This window comes from Camelus ferus, chromosome 20 (genome assembly GCF_009834535.1).
Source record: "Camelus ferus isolate YT-003-E chromosome 20, BCGSAC_Cfer_1.0, whole genome shotgun sequence".
In the NCBI taxonomy this organism is placed as follows: domain Eukaryota; kingdom Metazoa; phylum Chordata; class Mammalia; order Artiodactyla; family Camelidae; genus Camelus; species Camelus ferus.
In genome coordinates this window covers 699,760-722,190 of record NC_045715.1, presented here as the reverse complement: position 1 = coordinate 722,190, position 22,431 = coordinate 699,760, and the positions used below count along the sequence as shown (strand labels likewise).

General features: G+C 55.2%; 1 protein-coding gene across 11 annotated transcripts in view; it reads right to left on the bottom strand.

The window, feature by feature from the left end:
* Positions 1-22,431, bottom strand: part of DUSP22 (dual specificity phosphatase 22) — a 56,760-nt gene that overhangs the window by 10,399 nt on the left and 23,930 nt on the right. For 8 of the 11 annotated variants that reach the window (XM_032462363.1, XM_032462367.1, XM_032462369.1 and 5 more), the window contains 3 exons: positions 10,811-10,860; positions 2,423-2,605; positions 383-554 (listed from right to left, as the gene is read on the bottom strand). In XM_032462363.1, the coding sequence (XP_032318254.1) occupies positions 383-554; positions 2,423-2,605; positions 10,811-10,860 (405 nt within the window). Of the gene's footprint in view, positions 1-382; positions 555-2,422; positions 2,606-9,950; positions 10,118-10,810; positions 10,861-11,756; positions 12,060-22,431 lie in introns of those variants that run through there. The other 3 variants (XM_032462366.1, XM_032462368.1, XM_032462373.1) reach the window with 2 other exon arrangements.

Sequence of the window (22,431 nt, the reverse complement as noted above, 5' to 3'; positions counted from 1 at the left end):
AAGCTGCACCCCAGGACCCCCACCTACTACCTGACGGGCAGGTTCTGCCACTGTAAATGGGAGCATATGCGTGCTGAGGCTGCCAGCCAGGGGCAAGGAGGAAGAATGACTGCTTCTCCCAGGTCTGGGCTTGAGAACATAAAAGCAAGCACACTGAGAAGGTGCTCGACCCAAAGGGAGAGAAACAGATGCCCATGTGAGGCTGAGGAAGGAGGCGAAGGGCAGTGAACAAGAGGCCAGTGGTGGCTGCAGTGGGGATGAGGGCGACCTGCCCCAGATGACCTCTAGGCCTCTCCGACCTCCAGGAGTCTAGCGTGTGCGCAAAGACCGAGGAATCTTCCCAGGGCCGCCGCCGCCGCCGCCGGCCCCCAAGCGTAGTTACCTGGTGGACTTGGTGCTTCTCGAACTCCTGGAGCTGCCTCTGGAAGCCCAGGTTGGGGTTGGCGCAGGACCTCCCTGCACGCACGGTGTGGAGGGCGTCTTCCCAGCCAAAGTCGGTGACTGTCATGATGTACGCGACCACCAGGGTCACACTTCGGGAGACGCCAGCCAGGCTGCAGGGCCGAAAGCCGCAGGGCAAGGGAGGGTCAGTGACTCTGTGGACTTGTTTAGGAGCCCTCCTGTCTTGGATCATGGGTGGACAGCAAGCCAGTACGTTACCAGGAAATCACCCAGACACACACCGGCTTCTCTCTACTTTGGGATGCTAGAATCTCAGGCATTCTTTTTCTGTGTGAGCCTCATTTTTTATTGGTTTTCTACTGGCTCTGGCTCCAGACACTCTGCTTCATGATCCCCTATTTTTCCTGAGCCCCTCTTCAGATGCTCCCCACTCCGCTGGGCAGTACCATCACTAAAGCCCGTCAAGGAAGCACGGGGGTCTGAGAATAAACCCGGTTACAAACTGCAGCCGTCTAGAAGGTGTCACCCTTTAGGTCTGGTTTCTCAGCTACACAAGGGCCAAGCCTACAACTTAGAAGTTCGTTGAGCGTTCTGTGCTCTGCACACCCCTCGGCAGGGCACCGGAGCCGGCAGTCCACGTGCTCTGGGGGGCGGGGGGACGCTCTGCAGGCGGTAACGGGCAGTTTCTCCAGCAGGCTGAGGACGGGGACCGATTTTAAATGCACATGCAAATGAAGGCGGTCACAGAGGGGTTGTGCTGCGTCAGACTTGGAGTGTGCAGCAACGGTTTACGATGGGGAAGTGTAAGCGAGTGTCTCATTTTTAGAAAGGCCTATGTTCAGATTTACACAACTCTACGAAATACGAATTCCTAGAATATCAGGCCTGCACACAGTCAAATATAAATAATAGTAATAGTAAAAATAAAAGAACCGCTCTCAAGTAGCGGTTCTGCCCTCAGGCTTTGTGTCAGAAATATCGAGAGAGCTTGTTTTAAAAAGGCATCCTCTTGGGCTGCACCTGGGGAGATGCTAACGCCAGGCACTGCACCCAGGACCCCTGGAATGGCTCCGACGGCAGCGTGAAGTGCTGTGAAGCAAACGCGAGTGAGTGTCACAAAACCTGCACTTTGTGTTCATTACATGTCCTGCTCTTCCTAAAAGTAAAATGAGGAACCACACTATGCCAAGCAGCCGTCGAACTGCCCAGTGCCCTCTCCCCTGCTGCGGGATGCTGGTCTCAGAACCGACCGTGGCTCTCGTGAGGCTCCTCTGGGCACCACCAAGGGGACCCCCGGCCCCTCGTCCGGGCGGTGGCTGTCCTGGGAGACAGCGCCTGCATCTGCCAAGAGCTCTCCCTGCAGGAGCCGCTCTTTAGGGGAATTCAGAAGAGTGTTGCGCCCTCAGTAAACTCATTCAAGAGCTCGAACCTCATTCAAGAGGCAGCAGCCCTCTGCTCCAGAACGCTGGCTGCTGGTTCCCTGGACCTGTTACCCCTGCGAAGACTAGCTTATGTTACCCTTATTAGCTATGTTATCAGTACAAGCGCTGGTGGTAATAAAATGAGAGCTGACCTGCCCTGGGTGCCTGCTGTGTGCCAGGCAGGTGCAGCTACGTGTGCTGGAACAGCTTTCCCGGCACAACATGTGTGTGCACAGGTGTGTGCACACGGCCCACACAACGCGTAGCTGAATGTAGGCGGACGGCTGCATGTAACTGCTTAATTCTAAGAGTCTAGTCGGTTCTCTTCAAAGTACAAGGCAAACACACACAAAAGCCCCAGTCTGTCAAGGGAGAAGAAATGGTCATTCTGGTGTGACAGGAATGCAATGCTGAACACCCGCCCATGTATGCAATCAAAGCTCCAGAAGGAAACAGTGTGGTGAAAGCCACTGAGGTTCAGAGCTGAGTGTATGTTCCCTGGAAAGGGGGTTTCTGCTGCCCAGTCTGTCCCTGCGGAAACCCAACTGAGAAAATGAAAATCCTGAGTGAAAAGAAAAAAGAATGAGACAGTGACTAACAGCCAGCAGGGTCGGGGGGTGTGTGTCCGCGGTTCGGGGAGATGCAGGAGCCCTTCGCACACGGAGAGGGACTGCTCAGCTGCTGCTGCTGGCCAGAGGTGCACGTACCAGTGTACGAGGCAGCCCTCGCCCCCGAGCCGGCACTCATGGATGAATTTAATACTTTCTCTGAAATGTCTTGTCCTGGGGGAGGAAAAAGAGAGAAGTGACATCTCTCTACTTTACTCAACATACGATGAAAAGAAAAGTCCACCTGAGGTTTCTTGAAAAGGTCTCCAAGCCCCACGGCATCAAACCCTGGTCAGCGCCTGGGCTGGAGCTGCCTCGGCTGTGGGTCCGAGGAGGGCAGCCCCCACCGCTGAGTGCGGCGGGAGTTCTCTGCAAGGAGTTCCCGAGACACACAGCTGCCGCTGACTTGTTGGGGGTGGGCCCCGCCCCAGGGTCCGTCTGGGCCCCTGAACGCTCACTGCACACAGAGACCCCAAACAGCCACCCCGTGAGGGAGGCGCCCACCCAGTGCAGGTTCCCCGAGCCCTAAAGCCAGTCTGCCTGACCATCCAAAAACCTCATCTTCTCCCCAGCCTGCTCCCCCTCGCGGAGGTGGGTCCTGTCTGCTCCTGCCCCAGTGCTGGGAGGTGGGAACTGCAGCTCCGACCCTGCCCGGCCTCACTGGCTGAGTGGCCCCAGGAACCTCACTCAGCCTCCCTTGGCCTCACTTACGAAGCAGGAGTGATGCCTTACAGGCTGAGATGAAGGAACAAAGGCCAACATGCTTTGCAAACTCTGAAGGGCTGCACGAGGACGGCTCTGCGCTCTCTCCTTCTGACCCTGAGCTTTTCAACCATTCACGCCCAGCTGTGTGCGCCAGCCTGTTCCGGACGGGTCGGGGGGTGAAGTACGAACTACAGACTACGTGCTCTTCCAGGTCTCCTGCCTCTGAATGGCTTATAAAGAGCAAAACACCTCAAGCTGACCACGGACCAAGTTCACAACACCTACTGAGGACTGACTGTTTAGCAGGAGCTCTGCTGAACTGCAAGGGATTCAGAGGTGAGTAAAGTGTGGTTCCAGCTGCACTAACCAGGTCTGAGTCTCATGAGGGCAAACGAAGCCAACAAGAGTGGGAGCAGGTGGGGCACAACCAGCTGGGCGGGTGCCTGGCTGGACCAGGGCAGCCGGCACAGAGGACACTGAGTGGCAGCCATCGCCCACAGGCTCCAGGCTCTTGCCTGAAACCTGACTGCCCAGCAGGGCGAGGTGTGCTTCTGCTAACGTTCCCAGGAACAAGCACTCTCAGACGTGAACCCACCGAGTGACTCAGGGCATCGCGACTCTACCCCCAAAGCCCGCTTGGTGTAAAACAGGTGAGGAAAGATTCCTGCTGGAACCCTGAAACCTGAAGACCTCAGAGCAGGGCTGTGAAGCAGAAGCCACGGGGGCCGGGCCGCGAGGCAGGCAGGGGTGCAGGGTGGGCCCCGGGGCCACGCACCGCAGCGGGGGTGAAGGCTGGGGGCTGGGAGCGTCCACCCTGCCTCCCAAGTGACACCAGCCATGGCGCCGGCGGCGAGCTCCCTGGTGACGGACGTGCTGACGCCGGGCAGATGCCTTCCATCACAGCGATGCTGCCTGGGTGGCAGAGCGCCCCGTCCCATCTTCCCTCCCGTCCAGCCACGGGGCAGGCGGTGGGGTGGGGCTCCCGGAAACTTCCCCTTCGTGGTAACTGGAAGGTGACTCCGCCCCAGGTTTCCTGCCAGGGAGGCTGAGGAGTGGGCTCACACCCGTAAGTGTGTCCCCCGCCCTGCGACCACAGGGGGTGGAGGGTGGCGGGATGGGGTTGGAAGGAGGGCTCCCAGGAGCTGCTGCCCAGGCCTGAAGCACCCACGAGGCTTCTTGTAAATCACTCTCTTTATAACTTAAAACACTGTCAGTCAGATATTCTGCTACTTACAGAGGATACAAGCTACGTGGTATCGGGTGCAACAGCTTAACAGACGCTGAGCCACTGGATTGGCCGAGAAGCGGCTCCAGGCTGCCCGCCTGCCATCTGCCTCGTGGTTTATGCAGTGTGGCAGTCGTCTGCCTCCGCATAGAGGCAGACCGTGTAGACCAGACAGGCCAGACGGCCCTATAGGTCCAGGGCCAGTCCGCCCAGAACCCAGGCCCACCCCAACTGCAGGCTAGAAGCTGGCGGGTGCAGCTAGAGGGCACACACCTCTGTCCACTAGGCCGGCCACATTGGGGTACCCAAGAGTTTCCAAGAGGCCCTCCCCATGCCTGCAGCCCATGCTTTTGCCAGAACACCTTCCCAGAAAAGGAAGAGCAAATCCAGAAGTAAATGAACACACTGAGAAGGCCCCACCAGCTGGGCGGACTCACCGTTCGGGGACGTGTCGGTGCTGAGGGGTCTCCAACATTTTGCAAAGATGACAGCTGAGTGCCTTGACTGAAACCTCAGAGTGAGAACAGCGTCTTATGTCTGCCTTTTACACCTGCAGGTCCCGAACCACAAGCACTACGGAACCAGGATCATAAATACGGTGTAGGATGGGGTTCAGGAGTCAGAGTAAGAGACTGGGGGTGGGATGTGGTCAGCAGGGTGACATCCAAGGAACTGACAGCCAAGGAAGCCGGGAAGAGGTGCCCCTGGCCTTTCTGCACCAAGTGTCAAGTCCAGAAAAATCCAGATGACCCCTGTCAGCACAGTGTGGGGACAAGACTGCAGGGCCCCGCCCAGGAGGGCCGATGTCAACGAAGGGGCTGCTCAGAGCCCTGCCACGTACTTAGCTCACGAACATAACTGGCACGAGGCCAGGCCAGGAGGACATTCCTAGAAGTGCCGCTTCCAAGGAAAGCCAGGAGCAGGCGCACTCAGTGCTGCTGGGGTGGGTTATTTCCAGGGAAGCTCATGACATGAGCCTGAGCCCGGTCACCACACTTCCTCCTCCAGGGCGGGAAACACCCAGGGCTCCAGCCCGCATATTGCTCAACTCCTGACTGCGGAGCGCGTCCCACCACCAGCTATTTATTTCAGTGACACCGGTTCCCCATTCCTGAGCTTCGCTCTTCACCTTTACTTAGTTCCGTCGCAGGAGAGCCAGCTGGGCTCGTCCAGAAGCGAGCGCGCCTACACACTTGTGCTGCTGCCGGCAGCCGCAGGGAACTTGTGGGCTGGCGAGAGACGTCCTCAGGGCCCAGCTAACAGCCTGGCCACTGCCACCGTCCCTCCCTCCTCTGTGTCACTGACCAAGCGCCCCTATCCCTCCCTCTCATCCAGAGGCCGAGAGCAGTACCAGCCAGGTTTCCTTGACCTTCAGGAAGGGTGGTGGATAGATCTAGCAACACTGCACTGCACGATGCTCGCTTTTGAGGCTGAACAATTGCTTCTTACTGTGAGATCGCAAGACTTGGAGGCTGTGATCCCCCGTGGGATCTGAGGCAGCGCTGTCCTGCCGAGGAGGACCCTGCTTGTGGGAGACGTGGACGAGCACCTGGGGTGGCAGCTGGGCTGTAGAGACAGCATGAGCCACACGCTCCAGGCTGCTTCTCCCTCCCTGAGCAAAAACCCCTTAAGATTTTTTTTCTCCCAAAAAGCAATGTTTAAAAAGAGGTGAGAGGAGCGTCCTCCCTGGGCCCAGGTGCTAGAGGGCAGGCTCAGGTCAGAGGGCGGCTTCCTCCTGGGTGACCTGCCCCTCTCACCCCACCCAGAGAGAGGCGAGCAGCAAGGAAGCCTCCTCCCCCGGGCAGACTGCGCGTGGCCTTCAGCACGTTTGCGTTCCCTACACGCCGACATCTGGAGAGAAGCTGGGGGGAATGTGAGTGCTGCACTTGCATTTTGCCAGAAAAGGTCACTTTAAAAACAAACAAGCAAACAGTCCTCTCCGCCATCTACTGTAACGCATCTCACAAAGAACAGCCCCACACCAGCAATCATCGGCAACAGCGTCCAAGACTGAAACATATGTTTTTAAGTTGAGTAAGTGAAGTCTCACGGAAAACACAATACACCTTTTCCACATATTTCTGAGGGCTGCCAAGTCCCCAGGGGTCGTGCGTGTGTGCACACACCTGTGCAGCTCCGTCGGGAAGCAAGACCACAGCACTCCAAGGCCCACACAGCTCTGATCTTGCAAAACTGCTTCTTATAATGAAAAGGAGGAAAAATGTGACACAGAGAGAGAGAGAGTAAAGTACAGACACGAGCTACACCAGATGCACAGGCAGGAGGTGCAGCGAGCCAGGAGGCTCTGACGTCTCAGACACAAGCTCTCTGCATCGCTAGTGCCTCTTCCCCACAAAAACCTCAGGAAGCTTAGAACCTGCTTGACTCTCAAGACTTGTCGCAAGGCTCTGCTGTGAAGACGTCGGGCTGCCAGCTCCACAGCACAGGCCAGGCGGCTGGCTCCAGAGGGAACACAAGAAAGGTAGGTGTTTCCTTATGGTGTCCAAATGCGAATGCCAATTTACTAAATATTAAATGAGAATGGATAAAATAGGCCAGCCAATGGGTATCTCCAACCATTCACTCTCAAGACACATTAACAGCCCTTCCTTGAATAGGCGGAAACCAGAATCGAGTTTTTAGACTTTTAGTGTCCGTCATCAACACTCTGACTGCCTCACCTAACACTGCAGAAATCCTGAGAGAGAGATTTTGGACAGGAGAAGTGAGGCTAAAATGACTTGCCTGAGGAAGCACAGAGAGAAAGCAAAACCAAGTATTTCCAAAAGCCTCAGCTCACTCGACCGCCGCACGCCAGCCACTCGGAGGAGGCGTGTGCGTCTGCACAAGTCCTGGGATGTAAACTCTGATGGTGCGAGTCAGGCAGAAGCGCTGGCCCGGGTCTGAGGTTACCGCCACTGTGAGAGCTGGAACTTCCTGGCTTTGCGGAGCAGGGTGGTGGGGGACTGGGCTGAAATTCTAACGTGTTACTGTCGTCTCAAACCAGGTTTCTGCATTCTAATTCCTGGAAGATCAGAGAGGGGGTTTGTGAGGAGTACGGCCAAGACAGAAAGCTGACCTTTCTGGAGCGTCTGCTGGGACTGAAAGCAGTTCATCTCCAAAGGCCACAGGCCTCTTTGTACACATAATTAGCAAGAAGAATTCCTGGTGGCATAGGCCTTTGTGGGGAAAGAGTTAGGATATAAAGCTTTAAATTATATCCAAAGTTGGAAATAATTTTTAAAATCTGTAATGAAGTTTAAAAGAATAAGCAATACAGTTTTATAGAATTAATTCTGTCATTGAACATAGGAACGGCTAGGCACCAGGAAGTCACGGTGGCCGAAGGATTGCTAGTTCTCACTGGGCTACCCGAGCACCGGGAGGGCCCGTCTCCTGACCGTCTGCCTCGGTGGACGACACAGCCGCCGAGGGTGCGTCACCGGCAGGTGGTGAGCAAGGCTGTTCGCGGGGAGGTGGGTCTTAAGAACAGTCGAGTGTTCCGCTGGCCGATGTCGACAGTCACACCACATCGTGGACACCTGCTCACATTAAAAGGTGCACTGTGCTTCCATGAAGCGTCTGAACAGCCAGCAAGAACCCAAAGCTACTGCACAGGCTGCCTCCCAACACACGAAGACACTCAAGTTCCAAGCATAACCTCCCGATCTCCATATTACTTCAGTAAAGCAAGAAGCATTTACAGCATCACGGACATTTATGCAGCCAAAGCCTTACGCATATGTAAGCTTTGGTATTACTAACGGGTCAGAAATAAAAGGTTCCCCAAGAGACACACACGTGCCCGTGAACTCAGCTCCCAACGGCACAGTGCCATTTCTCCTGCCTTTCGATGAGCTGTGGTCTCGATTTCCTTTTCCAGGTGAAGCAGAGGTCTGCTGCTGCACGACTTCACTCCTTCTCCCCGGCACAGCCCACAGCCCCGTCACAGCTGCCCCAGGCTCAGACACTGCGACAACTGCCACTGGACCTGGCGCTCACCCCACACTCTCATCCCGATATAAGGAAAGGGTTACAAAGGCAAACCACACGTCTTAACAAGACCCCTGTACATATTTGGGACAGGAGAGAACTGGTTCGAATCTTAAGAGCTGGTCCTCTGGACCCAGGTTGACAGACGATATGAACTGACCCAGGAGATGTCAGAAGTCAGGCGAGCGGCTACGGCACCGTCCGCCCCACCCCTTCCCCGGGTCATGTCTGCCCAGCAGCTCACTGGGCCTCCAGAGCACCAAACCCATCTTTCCTGTAACTCTCAAGATGCATTAATATACTTTGAGTAAAATATACTCTTATTTTCAAAAGTGCTCAGAGGTCACAGAGAACACTTTCACATACATGATCTCATCTCTGAAAATCCTGAAGGCAGGCATTTTCAGATGAGAGAACTGAAGTTTGGACGGGTTAAAATGACTCGCCCAAGGCAGATGGAGCTGGTTTTGAATCTAAGATTTCTGACTCCGGGTCTGCTGCTCGCTGGCCGCACAGCACAGGACCACTCAGCAGTCAGTCTGCACGTGGTGGGTCAGGACCCTTGTCCTGGACGTCGAGGGGCCTGACTCCAGCAAAGCTGAGAAGTTCTGGGAGCAGCTCGAGCACAATGGCCACCTGCTCTGACCACCAACGCCTAGGAGGTGTTGGTCTGACTCTTCCAAAGAGTCACAATGCCAACCAGCTATTGACAAGTTCAACAGTATATCAGAATCTCGGTTTGAGATAAGAGCAAAGCAACCGCTCTAAAAATAGCCACCAAAACATGGGCAGAAGATTGCTGTGGTCTCGAGAGAAAGGCAGTGGCTTACTTCCTTCCGTGCACACCATGCCCTGCAACCACTTCTGTTTCTTGACACGACTGGTAACCAAGGAAGTGCTCTGACACTTCTCCTTCAGACCTAGGCTACCGCTGTCTTCCTAGGGCCCTACGAAATCTTCCCTTCACCATCCTCGGTCTCACAGATTGGCTTCTGTGACACACGGAGAGGCAGCGTGGGACACAGGCCTTGGGTGGGATGTACCTGCCCGCATCCAGCTCCTCCCCTCTTCCTGGGTCTGACTCTGCACCTCCTGCCTGCTCGCACCCCTTCTCCTCTCCACACAAATCCCTCTGACTGCAGCTGCCCCCCTTTTAAACAGGTGGATGTCTGTTACTGCAATAACAAGTTACTGCATAACCTGTGGTTTCTCTGCTTCCCAGCAGTGAAAAACCAAGGCTGGCTGCTATTCCAGCACTGGACAGGTTTCAGAGGGGCGGGACCCTTGGGATCCAGAGACTACGTGGTCTGCACTTCTCATACGTAGGACTTGTAGGCAGCAGAGCTTAAGAATCATGCCGATGGGTCCTGGGAAGCCTGTGGCCTCCCAACTTCACAAACATCGCAGCTTACAGGTTCCCTGGTGAGATGCAGAAACCAGTGATTCCAGAAGGGTTGTGGTGTCCGACCTGAACTGCACAAGCAGGTGAGCCTGAGAGCGGAGGCTGGGTCACTGGGTGCACAGCACAGCCAGGTTACTGACTTCTTGCCTCTCAGCCTGCACGGCTCGAAACCCAGGCTTCGAGAAAGCTCTCACCCACTCCACGTCATCCTGGGCACTTCTGGACCCGGGGAGTGCGACGTCATAGCTGCAACCTCGGAGGGTCTTCGGGCTCCCTCCCCCCACCCCCAGGCTCGCCCAAGCCTAATCCCACGGGTCTGGGATGACGGGGGTGGGGTCTGGAAACGAGAGCAAGCACGACTCTGGAGGGAGGACAGAGTGAAAGCAGCATCAGAGATGTGCTTGGCCGTGGGGGAGACAGCGCGGGGCTCCTTCAGCCAGAAAACCTAGTCTCTCAAAGAGACACTGGGTGGCCACTAGCCCCTGGAAGCTCTGGGCACTTGAAGTGCAGCTGTCCAAGTGGAAATGGGAAGTACTCAATTATTTTGCTTTTTTAAGTGTAAAAAGCATACCAGATTTTGAAGGCTTAGTATGAATAAAAGGATGTAAAATATCTTTTTTTTTAATATTGAGCACACGCTAAATTGATAGTATTTTGGATATATTGGGTTAAATAAAACATATGATTAAAATTATCATCACCTGTTTCTTTCTAACTTATTCAGTGTGGTTCCTAGGAAATTTAAAATCACACACGTGTGACTTGCATTTGTGGCTCATATTCCATTTCCATGGGACAAGACACGGCAGCTTCTAGGGAGAGGGCGAGCAAGCTGAAGGTCTGGTTTGAGGCACCCTTCACGAGATAAGCCTCCTTTGACGCACACCCGACGGGCAGTGCTGTCTGGGGAAGGACCGGCAAACAGGGAGCACAGACCTCTGTGGGCCTCCCGCCTCCCCGCAGGCATCAAGGTCCCATCGGCTCTGATGCCTTCACAGTCCTTTATTTGCTTTTAATATGCCCAAATAATACAGGGGGGGAAAAAGCAACTTACAGGTTTTGAGATGGTGAATCCGCTGCTGGAATGCACAGGTATTTAACCCCCTGTAGAACGATAAAAAATAAAATAAAACAATGATACTCAGTGAAGAAAAACATTTAAAGGAACTATTTACTCAGGTCAAAATAAAAAGTAAAAAGGAGAAGTTTTCCACTCATCTTTTGTTGCCAAGGAACTGGGGAAAACTCTTTAATTAAGGTTCCTGGTTATTTTCCATGACCATGCACACAAACATTCATACTCTAGTTTGCAAACAGCTTGGAGGTTAGAGTGTATCAAAAAAGCAAAACAATTGAGTACTTCCCATTAAGTGTCCACAAGTTCCAAGACTGTTATCTCAGATGCTTGTTCACAAATTCTACTTTTTAACTCTATTGCATTTAAGATCCTGACTGGTCAGAGAGGAAACGCTGACAGTAGAAACAGTAACATGATGACAGGTTATGGGACAGTCGGAGGGTTGGGGGGGTTACAACGTCACTGATGCGGGACAGGGGCCTCACACACAGGAAACAATGTGATTTATTTTGCTTGCTGTTCAGAAGAGTAAAAGTTTGCATACCAAACTAATACTTTTTTTTTTTAAAGAATGACCCAATTTCAAAAAAAATGATCTTCATATAGTTTGCTGTAAAATCTATAAAAATGTTTATGTAAATTCATACTACAAAAATCATGGTAAGTTTGAGTTTTATTAAAACCTTGGTTGCTTCTTCTTTGGAGGGATTTAAAGTATAGTGCAAAAGGTCTTCCATGTTAAGTAAAAATATAAAATCTAGATAGGTCTCAGTGACCTCTGCAAAAGAATATGGTTTCACTAAGACTTAAATGAACCACTTTTAAAACTTCCTCTCTTGGTAGCCTAACCTAATAGAACCTGGCCACCATGTCATAGATAATTAATGAAGGACACATACCAGAAGCTAGAAAAATAACTGACCTAAGAGAGAAAACGAAGGAGAGAAATGTAGGATCGTGGTACAGACAGCCAAGAGTCCCTCAGCAGTCAAAGTCGAAACAACTTGTCTTGCAGAATTATTTGCAACTTTTCCACAGCAGGTCATTAACGTTCTACTGTCAGGGCAGGTGGTCAGAAACCCCTGTGCAGCATCTGCTTGTGCAGTGTGCTGTGAGGAACGGCGTGGTCCTTCCCCACGACGGAAATCCCACTTTTCAACACAGAAGCTACGTTAAACCAGGTTTCTCAACCTCCTCTGCTGCTGGGTGTAGACTCAGGCCTGGTTTCATCATCTGACACACCTACGAGAGGCGGATTTGAAAACAGGACATGGAAGAGTCAGACAGGTAAAGAGCACCTGTGTGGCAGGTGCAGGTGGCGGACGTGGTGGGAGATCAGGTGGCAGCTGTGTGCTGCGGTCTGGGTGCTGCTCCTGGAGCTTCAGCTGGAAGCCTGTTTCCCCAGCTCCTCCGAGGAGACCACAAGCTCTCAGCTGTCTCTTCACAAAACACCTTCCCGCTGGAGCGGCTCAGAGTGGAATCTGCTGTCCGCATCTAAGACCCAAGCGACACGATTCCCCTTCCTTCCCCACGGAGAGGTCAAAGGAGAGTTTCCTGCTTAATTCACGTGTGTGTATTTTGAGTTTTGGGTCCACCATTACATCCTGCACCACAGGCTCTTCTGAGTCTTGACAAAGATGGGTCCTACTGCCGCTCGCCCGCGCAGGGCCACACAGGCCCAGGTGTGGAGGGCGGCTGCTGGCAGGAGGCCGTGGAGCAGCAGAGCTGCCCACCCAGCCTCACTCCGCCGCCGCTGCCTGCGCTGCCTTGGCCGGCTTCCAGGGACGCTGCTGGGCGCAGAGTCCCAGCTGCCTGAGGTTCCAAAGCACCTCCAAGCCAGGCAGGCTTCAGAGCCCAGGTTTAAAGGGAAAGAAAGCGTAAAAGGAAACAACACTGTGAAAAGCTGTCTCACTCCGTCCGTCCTGTGCCTGGTGTGGACACGTGCTGCCCCTCATGTGTCCATGGGGAAATGACTCAACTGCCTTTCCCATCTACTCGCGAGTGAGAGTCGGCCAGGGATCAGGCCCAGAGGCTTGGGAAACGCCTTCCGCCCACACACGTCCCCCGCTTTCCCTTGCCCCGTCCTTCCAGGGACCGGGAGGGAGGCTCTCGGGTTCCACTCTCCCTTCCACGCGGGCTGTCGGCGAGAGCAGCGCCAGACGACAGGGTGAAAACGCCTGCTCGCGCTGACGGAGCCCACATAACCGAACGCCAGCCCGGCCCGCAGGTCGGGAGGAAGGAAACACAAAGAAATGGAGGACAGCCAGAGGGGCGGCTCTCAGTCCTTACGAGCGTCTCCCAGGAACACAGGCCCCGGCAGGAAGCCCCTGCCTTTGTGGTGCCTGATGCACAGAAGCAAACCGGGAGCAGTGCCCGGGGTGTCCCGGTGTCCATGCCCCCAGGGGGCCAGGAGGGAACTGCCGGCCACGTAGGGTCCTCACCCTCCTGAGCTGTGCTGGCGGCAGCAGCTACAGCTTCCCGTCCGTGAGGCATCTAAGGAAGAGCCGAGGGCCTCGCATCCGCACCTCCGCGGATCCCCTACCCAAAGGCAGGCACAGGAAACGTAACAGAGCAACAGCAAAAACCACCTTCCCTGGAGCGATGCCGGGCAGACAGCAGGCACTCACTAATGTCTGCTGAGTGACGAGAACTAGGTGACATCGACCGACACGAAGGCCACACCAGACAAACACTGCAAAGTGCCCATGCCTCATTCTGGTGACCATAGAACGAGAGAGCTGGGCTGGCAGCCACGCCACGCGAGGCACACGGCACACGGCACGCGTGCTCTGACAGCAGCCTCCCACCTGTCTCCTCCAACGGGACGCAGCCAGGAAGCAGCTCACCAGAGAATGACAATAAGGAACTATGCAAATTCAGTAAAGAAAGGAGTCAAAACTGTCAAAAAGGTTCAGTTGCTCACCACCCAAGAACATCTATTTATCTTAGCTTAGTCATTAACAAACACGAAAATGCTTCCCTCCCGGAGGCCACAGACGGCAGAACATGAGGGACCTGAAAAGGGGCTCCAGACGCCTGCACACTCGTACAGTTCAGCCAGTTACTAATTCAGAAAGCAGCGAGAGGGCCTCAATGCTGCGAGGAGGCCAGACAGGCTTATAGTTGCCCTAGTGTCACAGGGCTGGGCTCTGCCAATGTTCTAGCCTGACGGGGAACGGACTGTTCACCTACTTGGACCCCAACAAGGGCCGTTCACCGCTGGAGTTCGTACAGGCAGAGACGAGGGACAAGGTATGTTTAGCTAAATTATGGAAAGTTTAGCAAAAAAGAAAGAAAGAACATCTCATTAGAGGAAAAAACCCTAGAACAAGCTGAAAACTTCGTAAGCAATAAAAACACCAGCAGTATCTCCACTGCTGTAGAACTTCCTGTGTGGCATTCCTCCTTCATACTCCCTCTAACATGAAAAGTCCCTCAGACTGGTTACCTCCCTTGAACTAAAATTCTCACTAAGTAAATAAAAATTCAGTATTTCCATGATATTTTAGAAAAGTGACTAGTGGAAAAGTCACTAGGAAGCATTTAGGAAGCAATAAATGTCAAGTTACAGATTTTCAGTTTACAGAGCTGGCCCAAGCAGGCGCTGAAGCCCAAAAGCAAGCTCGTCAAGACGGTCGAGATTTCTAGGAGAGGCAAAGGAACGGCGACTGACGGCTTTGGGCTGCCTGACATTCTGCATGGCCTCCCGCGTCCTGTGCTGATGAGCCGGGGACTGGGGGTGGGGAGAGAGGCAGATGCTCACGCAGTAATCACAATGCCAAGTGACGCATCGATGAGTGTGATGTGTGCAGGGAAAACGTCAGGGAAACACAGGAAAGAAGTGAGAGCGGGCCGAGGCCCCCCAGGGGAAGCTCTGCGATGGAGGTCTGTACCAGGTTCTGAAAGAAGCCATCGGCACTTCTTGGCTGAGAAGAAGGTGTATTCCAGAGGTTTTTCTTGAAGAAAGGTTAAAGCTTTCTAAGTGCATGCTCTCAAAAGCTGTAATATTTTTCAGTTTTCTGTTTCAACAAGCATAGCAACCACCAAAAGTACAGTTTCTGCCTTTCTTTGGGCCTGAAACCAGATCACACTCAAATGATGCGACGGCAAGTACTTGAAAAGCAGGGCCAAGATTCTGATTTCAGGACCAGTAAAAGGCTCAAACTCTCGTTTGTTTCAAGTACAATTTCTAAAATTCCGTGCTCTTTTCTTTCTGAAACAGCACAAGTAAGAGTCTTCTGAAGAACTCAGATGACATGCTGCTTTCCAGAGAGAGCCCTTCAGAGTCTGTCTGCTCTCTCCCAGTGCAGCCAGCGAAGACCAGCCAGAAAATCACCCCACCTTCTGCAGGGCAGGAGAGGGAGTCCCCTGGGGGGCCTGAATTGGAAAATGCAAGCAACAGCGACACAGTTAGGAACCCTGGTTTGTCACCTATCCCACTCAGGGCCCGGAGCAACCAAGGTGCGCAGGAGGGCCCCCCGCAGAGACGGCGCTGGTGCTTTGACAAGCACGTCTCGGGGCCCCGGGCCTGTGCTGACCGGGCTCTGCAGCCCCGCACGCCCCTCACTGCCTGACGTCACACGCCCACCCACGGGCTGAGAAAGGACGGCCAGGACCCCGAGAAGAGCTAACGTCACCACATTCCCAACAAACTCGGACTCCAGAAAAGAAACATAAAATTAAAAAAACTAAATTTGAACTGTCTGATCAGAAGCAAGATCAGTTTATACACTAAGAAGAAAAAGTCTTTCCCACTTGAGAAAGTCACTCTCTCCACGACCTCTTTGTCATAAAATAGACATAACATAAAATTTACCATTTTAACCATTTTTAAGTATACAGTTCACTGGCATTAAATATATTTACACTTTCATCTTCGAGAATGGAAACTAGGTCCTCATTAGACACTAACTCCCACCTTCCCCAGCGCCTGGCAACCTCCATTCTACCTTCTGTCCCTGAATTTGACAACTTCCACACTTTCATACAAACCTAAAGGTAGGTAAACTCTGAAAAAATTAGTCTGGCCACACTTTTGAAGGTCACAGACCCAACAGATGGCAATGGCTGACTTGAAACTGCTTTGGGACGAACGTGCCGGCATGACCACCTCACCCCCCGGCAGGAGACCCCCCTGCGCCGCGTCTCACCCCAGAGAAAGCGAGTGAAGGTGTCCAAGTAGTTACGAACGTGGCACACGCACTGTAATTACTGTTTCTCCTCAGTTTAAGAGCTGCCACACAGCCAGTAACATTTCCAAGGGGAAAAAGCACGAAACAGGAGTATGTCCACAGAGAAATCACATCTGGAAAAACGCATGTGTGGCTGTGGACTCAGAACCGGAAATCAGCATGAAACACAAAAGCAGGCAGGTTCAGGGGTGAGGGTCTGCCAGCTCTCTTTCGCACCATAACAAAATCTCCAAGAACGACTGTGAGAAGTCACGGGGGAGAAACACAGCGCTTCGGCTGAGCCACGCAAAACCCGTCAGGTCTGAACTCTAAAGTGCAGATGCATTTTCTTAACGTGCCCATTTGCCGCTGATTCTTCCTGCACCCGCTAAATTTAGGAGACACTGCCACAAATAACAACTTCCAAGAACTCTGCGGTGCTCGATGGGGTGGGGAGGGTGCGACGGTCAGAGTGCAGGGACAAGATTGAGCCCTTGGTTTGATTTTGTGAGAAAAAAATGCAAATGAGAGCCCACTAGCACCTGCTGGCTTCTTTCAGGTTAGTCAAAAAATGACATCCATCTGACTTGTCAGGTCAGCAGGTGGAGAACCCAAATGCTTATTTTGGCTCAAGCTACTTTTGCCAAAGTGGGCACAGTCAGCATGCCGGCCTTCTCGGGCCACGCGGCGGCAGCCAGGCACCACCCGCTCCAGCCCACCGCCCACTCCCCCTCCTTCCATTTCCACTGCCTGGGGGCCGGCTGCGTGCCTGACATGGCTCACAAACACTGGCCGGTTGCAGCGATCTCCCCAAACCAGGCAGTTCCACAGCGCGGCCTGGCGCGCATCTATGCTGCACCACACGTGCCCAGAAACCACCGTCCTGAGGAACCAGCGTAGGTGGGCACCTCAGGAGCACCGCACAGATCCCAGCTCGTGAGAGGTACAAAGGCAGACTTTTATCTGATCGTGCCTCTCGGCTACTGAAACCCGTCCCATCTGCAGAGTAAAGAAGACCCTCTCTGAAGTCCTTCGGCTCCCCTCCCCAGCTCCCCGAGCCCCAGCTGCCCTGGCTGCCTGCGTCTCCCTCAAAGCCCTGCACCCTCCTGCCCAGCCCGCCCCGGGGCGCTCTTCCCCTCTTCAGGAGTCCTCTGGCGACGCCGGCTGCTCCTCTGACTGCCCCACAGACCCGGCACCGGGGCCCCAGCACAGGGGACACAAGTGCTGGTGAACGGCCAGCCTCTCCCGTGGGCCCCAAGGCCTTCCATGCTGCGGGGACCCGTCTTAGTCATCTTTCCTCAGCATCTCAGCACCTCTCTTCAGAGACTAGCGATGAATGGTCGCTACGTGAAGGAAGGGAGACCCACTTCTAGAATCTTGAGTTCCAGCGTGCCCAAGAGCACCGTGCCCAGCCGGCAGAGGCCCCCATGGTTCGGCAGGCCAGGCCGAGCGGTCTTAAACGGCAACACCTCCGCTTGCAGTTCACTCCATGCTCTAAACCGTCTCAGCAGGATGCCATGCTGGTCTCACTAGCAGTGGAAAATTACCACTAAGGTGGAGGTAGGCCAGATGCTCAGAAGTTTTCAGGACTGCCTGAATTGGGGACTCAGTGGCTCCAGGCTTCAGGCCCAGCACAGGCTCCTGGCATGTGCAGCCCAGCTGTGCTCCCTGTCACCTGCCGTGAGACAGAGGTGAACAGACTGAAGCCCCTGTCCACCTGCATGGTGCCTGCAGCCCCTTTCACAGCAGAGTGCTGCCTCGAACCTTTAGGGCCAAGAGCCGAACCTATTCACCACCTGGCCCTTGACAGGTGTGCTGAGCCCTGGTCGGACAGCGACGCTTCACAGTCGGTCTGATGGCCTGGAGCTCGCCAGCACATCACACGTCACGCTTCTCTCCATGTGTCGGAGATGTCTGAGACAGCCTGGGACTGCTGGGCTCCAGACCAGGCCTCGTGCCCAGCTCCCTTCCTCACCCCGAAGAGAGAGGGACGAGGGAATTTCCCTCTTTCACAGGACTTTTTTAAACAAGGAGATTAGATGCGATCTGTGAAACACTGAGCAGCTGGAGGGGCTGATAAAGGGCCAGCGCAGACCAGGCTGCGTGGGCGCCCGGAGGGCCACGCTCCCACCTAGTCTGCCACTCGCCTGGGCCCCGCCCTCACCCTCCGGGCAGGAAGGGGCCGCTCACTTCGTAAATCCAGCTCCCAGCTCCCCTCTCGAAGAGCGCAGCATTGTCTGGCATGATACGGTGGCCCCTTCTGCAGGTTACTGAGCAGGTGAGCCTCAGACTCTCTTGCTTACAGTGGAGTGAGACCCCTGCAGGGCTTGGGCACCTGAGAAGCTCTCTCTGAGCAGCGTGCCCGGTTCCTCAGGACCCGACGCCGCATCCTCCACGCGGGACCAGACCGAACACTGACTCAGAGCTGGACGCTTCTTCCTGGGAAGCTGGCCAGTCCTGCATGGGTGGGATCGGGGTCGGGTCAGGGTCAGGACACACAAAGGCGGGATGTGGTAAAGGCCAGTACGTGAGCCGCACAAGAAGGGCACGAGCTGAGGGCAGCAGGAAAGCGCGGGGGCTGGAGTGGAGGGAGCAGACAGAGGCTGTGAAGGAAGCGTGTCCTCCACGGGCCAGGTGAGTGGCTGGTCAGAGATCGCACCGGATGTGTCTGGCTCATAGGTCACTTATGAACCATGGTCTGGGTGCCAACCCCCATATATGACAGGAGAGGGGCGTTTTCCTCGCTCTGCTCTGCTTGTGGGCTGGTCAGGGTCCCGCGCCTCCCTTGGAGGGGCAACACTTCACCAAGCCCTTCCTCCCCCACAGCTGCTGCTGAACGCAAGCCGAGGGCTATTTTTATTTTGACAGCTGCATCCTCTGGCAAGAGGCACAGAAGGAAGAGCCCATGTGGGGAGGTCAGCGGTCCCTCGCTCTGGGGGGGGTGCCTGGTGGCGCAGTCCCCACGGCACCACTGGGGACGCAGCAGCAGGACCGGCTCCCATCAGAGCTGCCGGGAAGCCCTGGGCTCAGAAGCACCAGGGAGATGACGCAAACCTTTGGGAACGTTGTTCCTGCTCCGCCAGCCAGGGCTCAGGGGCTCTGCCATGCGGTCTGAACTAACAGTCTCTTGGGGCAGATCTGGGAGTGTCTTCCCCTGGAGGCTGTGGGGCTGGTCTCTTGGACAACGGCTTTCACCGAACAGGGAAATTCCAGTCGGACCAGCCCCACCACCACCAGGCCCCGACGAGTACCATTCAGGAGGGCCTCTAACTGCCCTGGTCGGGAACAGTTTCCAAGACCAGAGGGTTCAAGCCAAGGTCTGGGCTCCACTCTGTGTCCGAGATGCTCCGAGTGACCACGCCACGGTGGGGAAGCTGTCCCTCTGCAGCCGTTTAGATGACGAGGGGGCGGCCTCTCCTTCCCCTGCTCTGCATGCACAACCTTCCCTTAACTGGAAAACGTCTAGGAAGCAAACACCACGTCCACAGTTGGCCCTAAGAAGGAGGCTCCCTCTCAGACTCCAGGTGCGTCTGCCTCCTCACCTCTGCCAGGGGCTGCAGCAGCCATGGCCCGGCCCCGACCTTCACCTCCCTCCACTCGATTCCCCCTGGAAGAGAGGGCAGAGCTGGCCGGAGGTGCCCTGCTCAGTCATGAGTGTTGGAACACCTGTGCTGGCCATGGCGAAGACTGAAAGGAGAGAAAGGGGCTCTCAATCCAGACCTGGGGCCGGACACCCACCTCTGCCCCGGCTCACACAGAGATGTCCCAGGGGTCAGACCCGAGGGGGAAGCACCTCCGGGGATGTGGGCCCGACCTCAGCTGTGCCACGGCCCCACCCCCAGCTTGTGAAGTCAGGTTGGGGCGCTCCCTTGCAGGTGTGGCAGGCACGGGGTCCACCTGCAGCGCCTACCAGGTACTGAATTATTAGGAGCACCTAAAAATGGCAAATTTGCAGTAAACCAGGCTACATTTAAATGGCTAAATTTTCTTGTGGCTAAAAACAACAACAGTGCCAGTAGAGTCGTTTAACTCTGCTTTAGGTTTTAACCAACTAACCACCTTTAGCTTCTCATTCAAATTGGCGACTGCAGACTCCAAGGCCATTCACCCAAGGAGCCTGCAACCCCTCCAGTGCCCGTGGGCCAGACACCCGTCACCAGTGGGGTCCCTGCTGGCCTATAGCCACACACTGTGCCGTCCTGACCTGGGACCAGAAACACATCTACTCTTCCTTGTGGTTCCTGCAAACAAGTCTCCTCTTCCCTTTTAAACTCCTCAGCAAAACTGCATCCCCTGCGGAAGCCTTCCCGGTTTGCTCCTATGCCTCTCCCCGCTTCCAGGATCCACAGGACCCAACACACTCATGCACAAGAGCCTCCTCGTTCAGGGCTGATGGCCAGAGGACTGCACGGACCCCGAGCCCCTCCCCTCCAACTCTTCTGCATCCTGCGGTGCCGCTGCAGGACCTCTCTGTGGAAGTGACTCTTCCGATTACAGAAAAAAAAACCCAGTTCAGTCCCTAACAACTTCTGCCCAGGATTACTGCAAGAGCTCCCCAGCAGTCTCCTCGGTGCCCCCTCCCTCACTCCAGCCCATCCCCCAGTCGGCACCCTGGAAAAGGACCCTGAGCGTGTCACCTGGCTGTTCGTGAACCTTTGCTGAGTCTCTGCTTCACACAAGGGCAAGCTCAGACTCCCCGCCTTGGCGAGCGGGGCCTAGTCTTCCCTGAGCCTCCTCGCCCAGCCCGGCTCCCTGCAGACCTGCTCTGCAGAGCCTCACCCGGCGGGGCTCGCCCTGCGCTGTGTACGCCCGGTGCCTCTGACACCCCACGCCCCCTCTTCCGCTCCAGCTGCCCTTCTGTGCCACCACTCCCCAGCAACCCCTGCTATCCTTCAGGGTCACTCCACGGGGCCGACTCCTCGGCAAGGCCTGGCTGACCCCACGGGGCTGGCCACTTTCTCCTGGGCGCCCCCGGGCCTCCCGCCCCGCCACGCATTCACGGCTCTGAACCGCTGCAAGGGTCTCCGTGCCTGCCTCTTCCAGAGCTGGGCTACCTCTTGCTTCTCTTTGTGTTTTGTCCCCAGTCCCTCCTGCAAGGTGGGCACTCAATTACCATCTGCTGAGTCTGAAGGAATAACTCCCAACTTAGCCAAAAGGAGAACTGAAGACGGCACCACCCTCACCCCGCGATGCTGACCACCCTCTTCACTCTACACCCAGCCCCATCCACATGTCCTGCGGCCCAGGGCTTATTTCCCCGTTCCCAACAGCCCGGAAGGGCTGGTCCTACGTGAGACAACCCCCTCCACACACACACACACACACACGCTGCACCAGACATGCCTCCCTGCTCCTCTCCACAGAACCTCCCCGCCCCCGGCCCACGGGCAGGGGGATCCTATCCAAACAGGCATGTGCTTCAGCACTTACGGCACTGTTGTTACAGAGTCAGTGCGCACTGCCCCTCCAGCTGGAGCAGAGGGGCCAGGCCACGTGCCACAAGCTTCTCCCGGGATCTTGGCTTGGAGACCCTGGCAGGTCTTGCCACTGGCTTGCTCCCCGTGGAGGACTGAGAGGGGCCGGACTGGGAAAGCCCGCCCAGGAGCAGCGCTCAGCACGTGTGCGCAGCGCTTCACCACGCGGGGGGGGGGGGGTGTCCGGAGAAGAGGGGCGAGGTGGGGCTCAGCAGGAGATGCTCCAGAACTGGGGCCTGGCTTTGAGGAGAAGCCCAGGAAGGAGAGTGCTCTGGAAAAGTCTTCACCTGCACGGAGAGGCTGGTCGGTAAGCGTGAGGACCAGAGAGACATGCAGGGAGCTCTCGAGGGCCAGGCCACAGGGAGCCTGACACAGGGCTCCTCCACCTAGAGACAAAGAGCGACTGCCTTCTCCTCTGGGCCCAGTGCAGTCCTGGAGGGTCTCAGGCTCTCTGTCCAGCCGTGCTGGAGTCTGGCTTCAGAGCCAGGTGGAGCTGCCGTCTTTGTATTTGACTGCCCACACAGGGAACTCACACGCAGCTGGATTCAAGAAAGAGCAATTACTAGACAGTTTTCGATACCTACCATAATCATTTCTATTTGAGTCATTTCTATTTAAGTCTGGGGTTGGCTTCAAACAAATTTACCTCAACGCATGAAAGCTGCAAGCCTTGGGTACAGTAGGTGCCACTGATACTCGGGTTGCGTCAAAGACTTTACTAGAGAGGTGGAAACAACTGTCAACCCGAAAACTGCTCCAGGTCAAACAATAATTTGTTTTCAAAGGCCCCGGATCTCATGAGCAGTCATGACAGCGTGGACTTTTCTGTAAGGCCAGTGCGGCAACTGAACTCGCCCTCACTGGAAACAGGGGCCAATCCCAGCAGGAGTCCCACCTACCGCTTCAAGCTGCAGCTGGGATCTGTGAACCCCAGAGAAGGATACAAACTCAT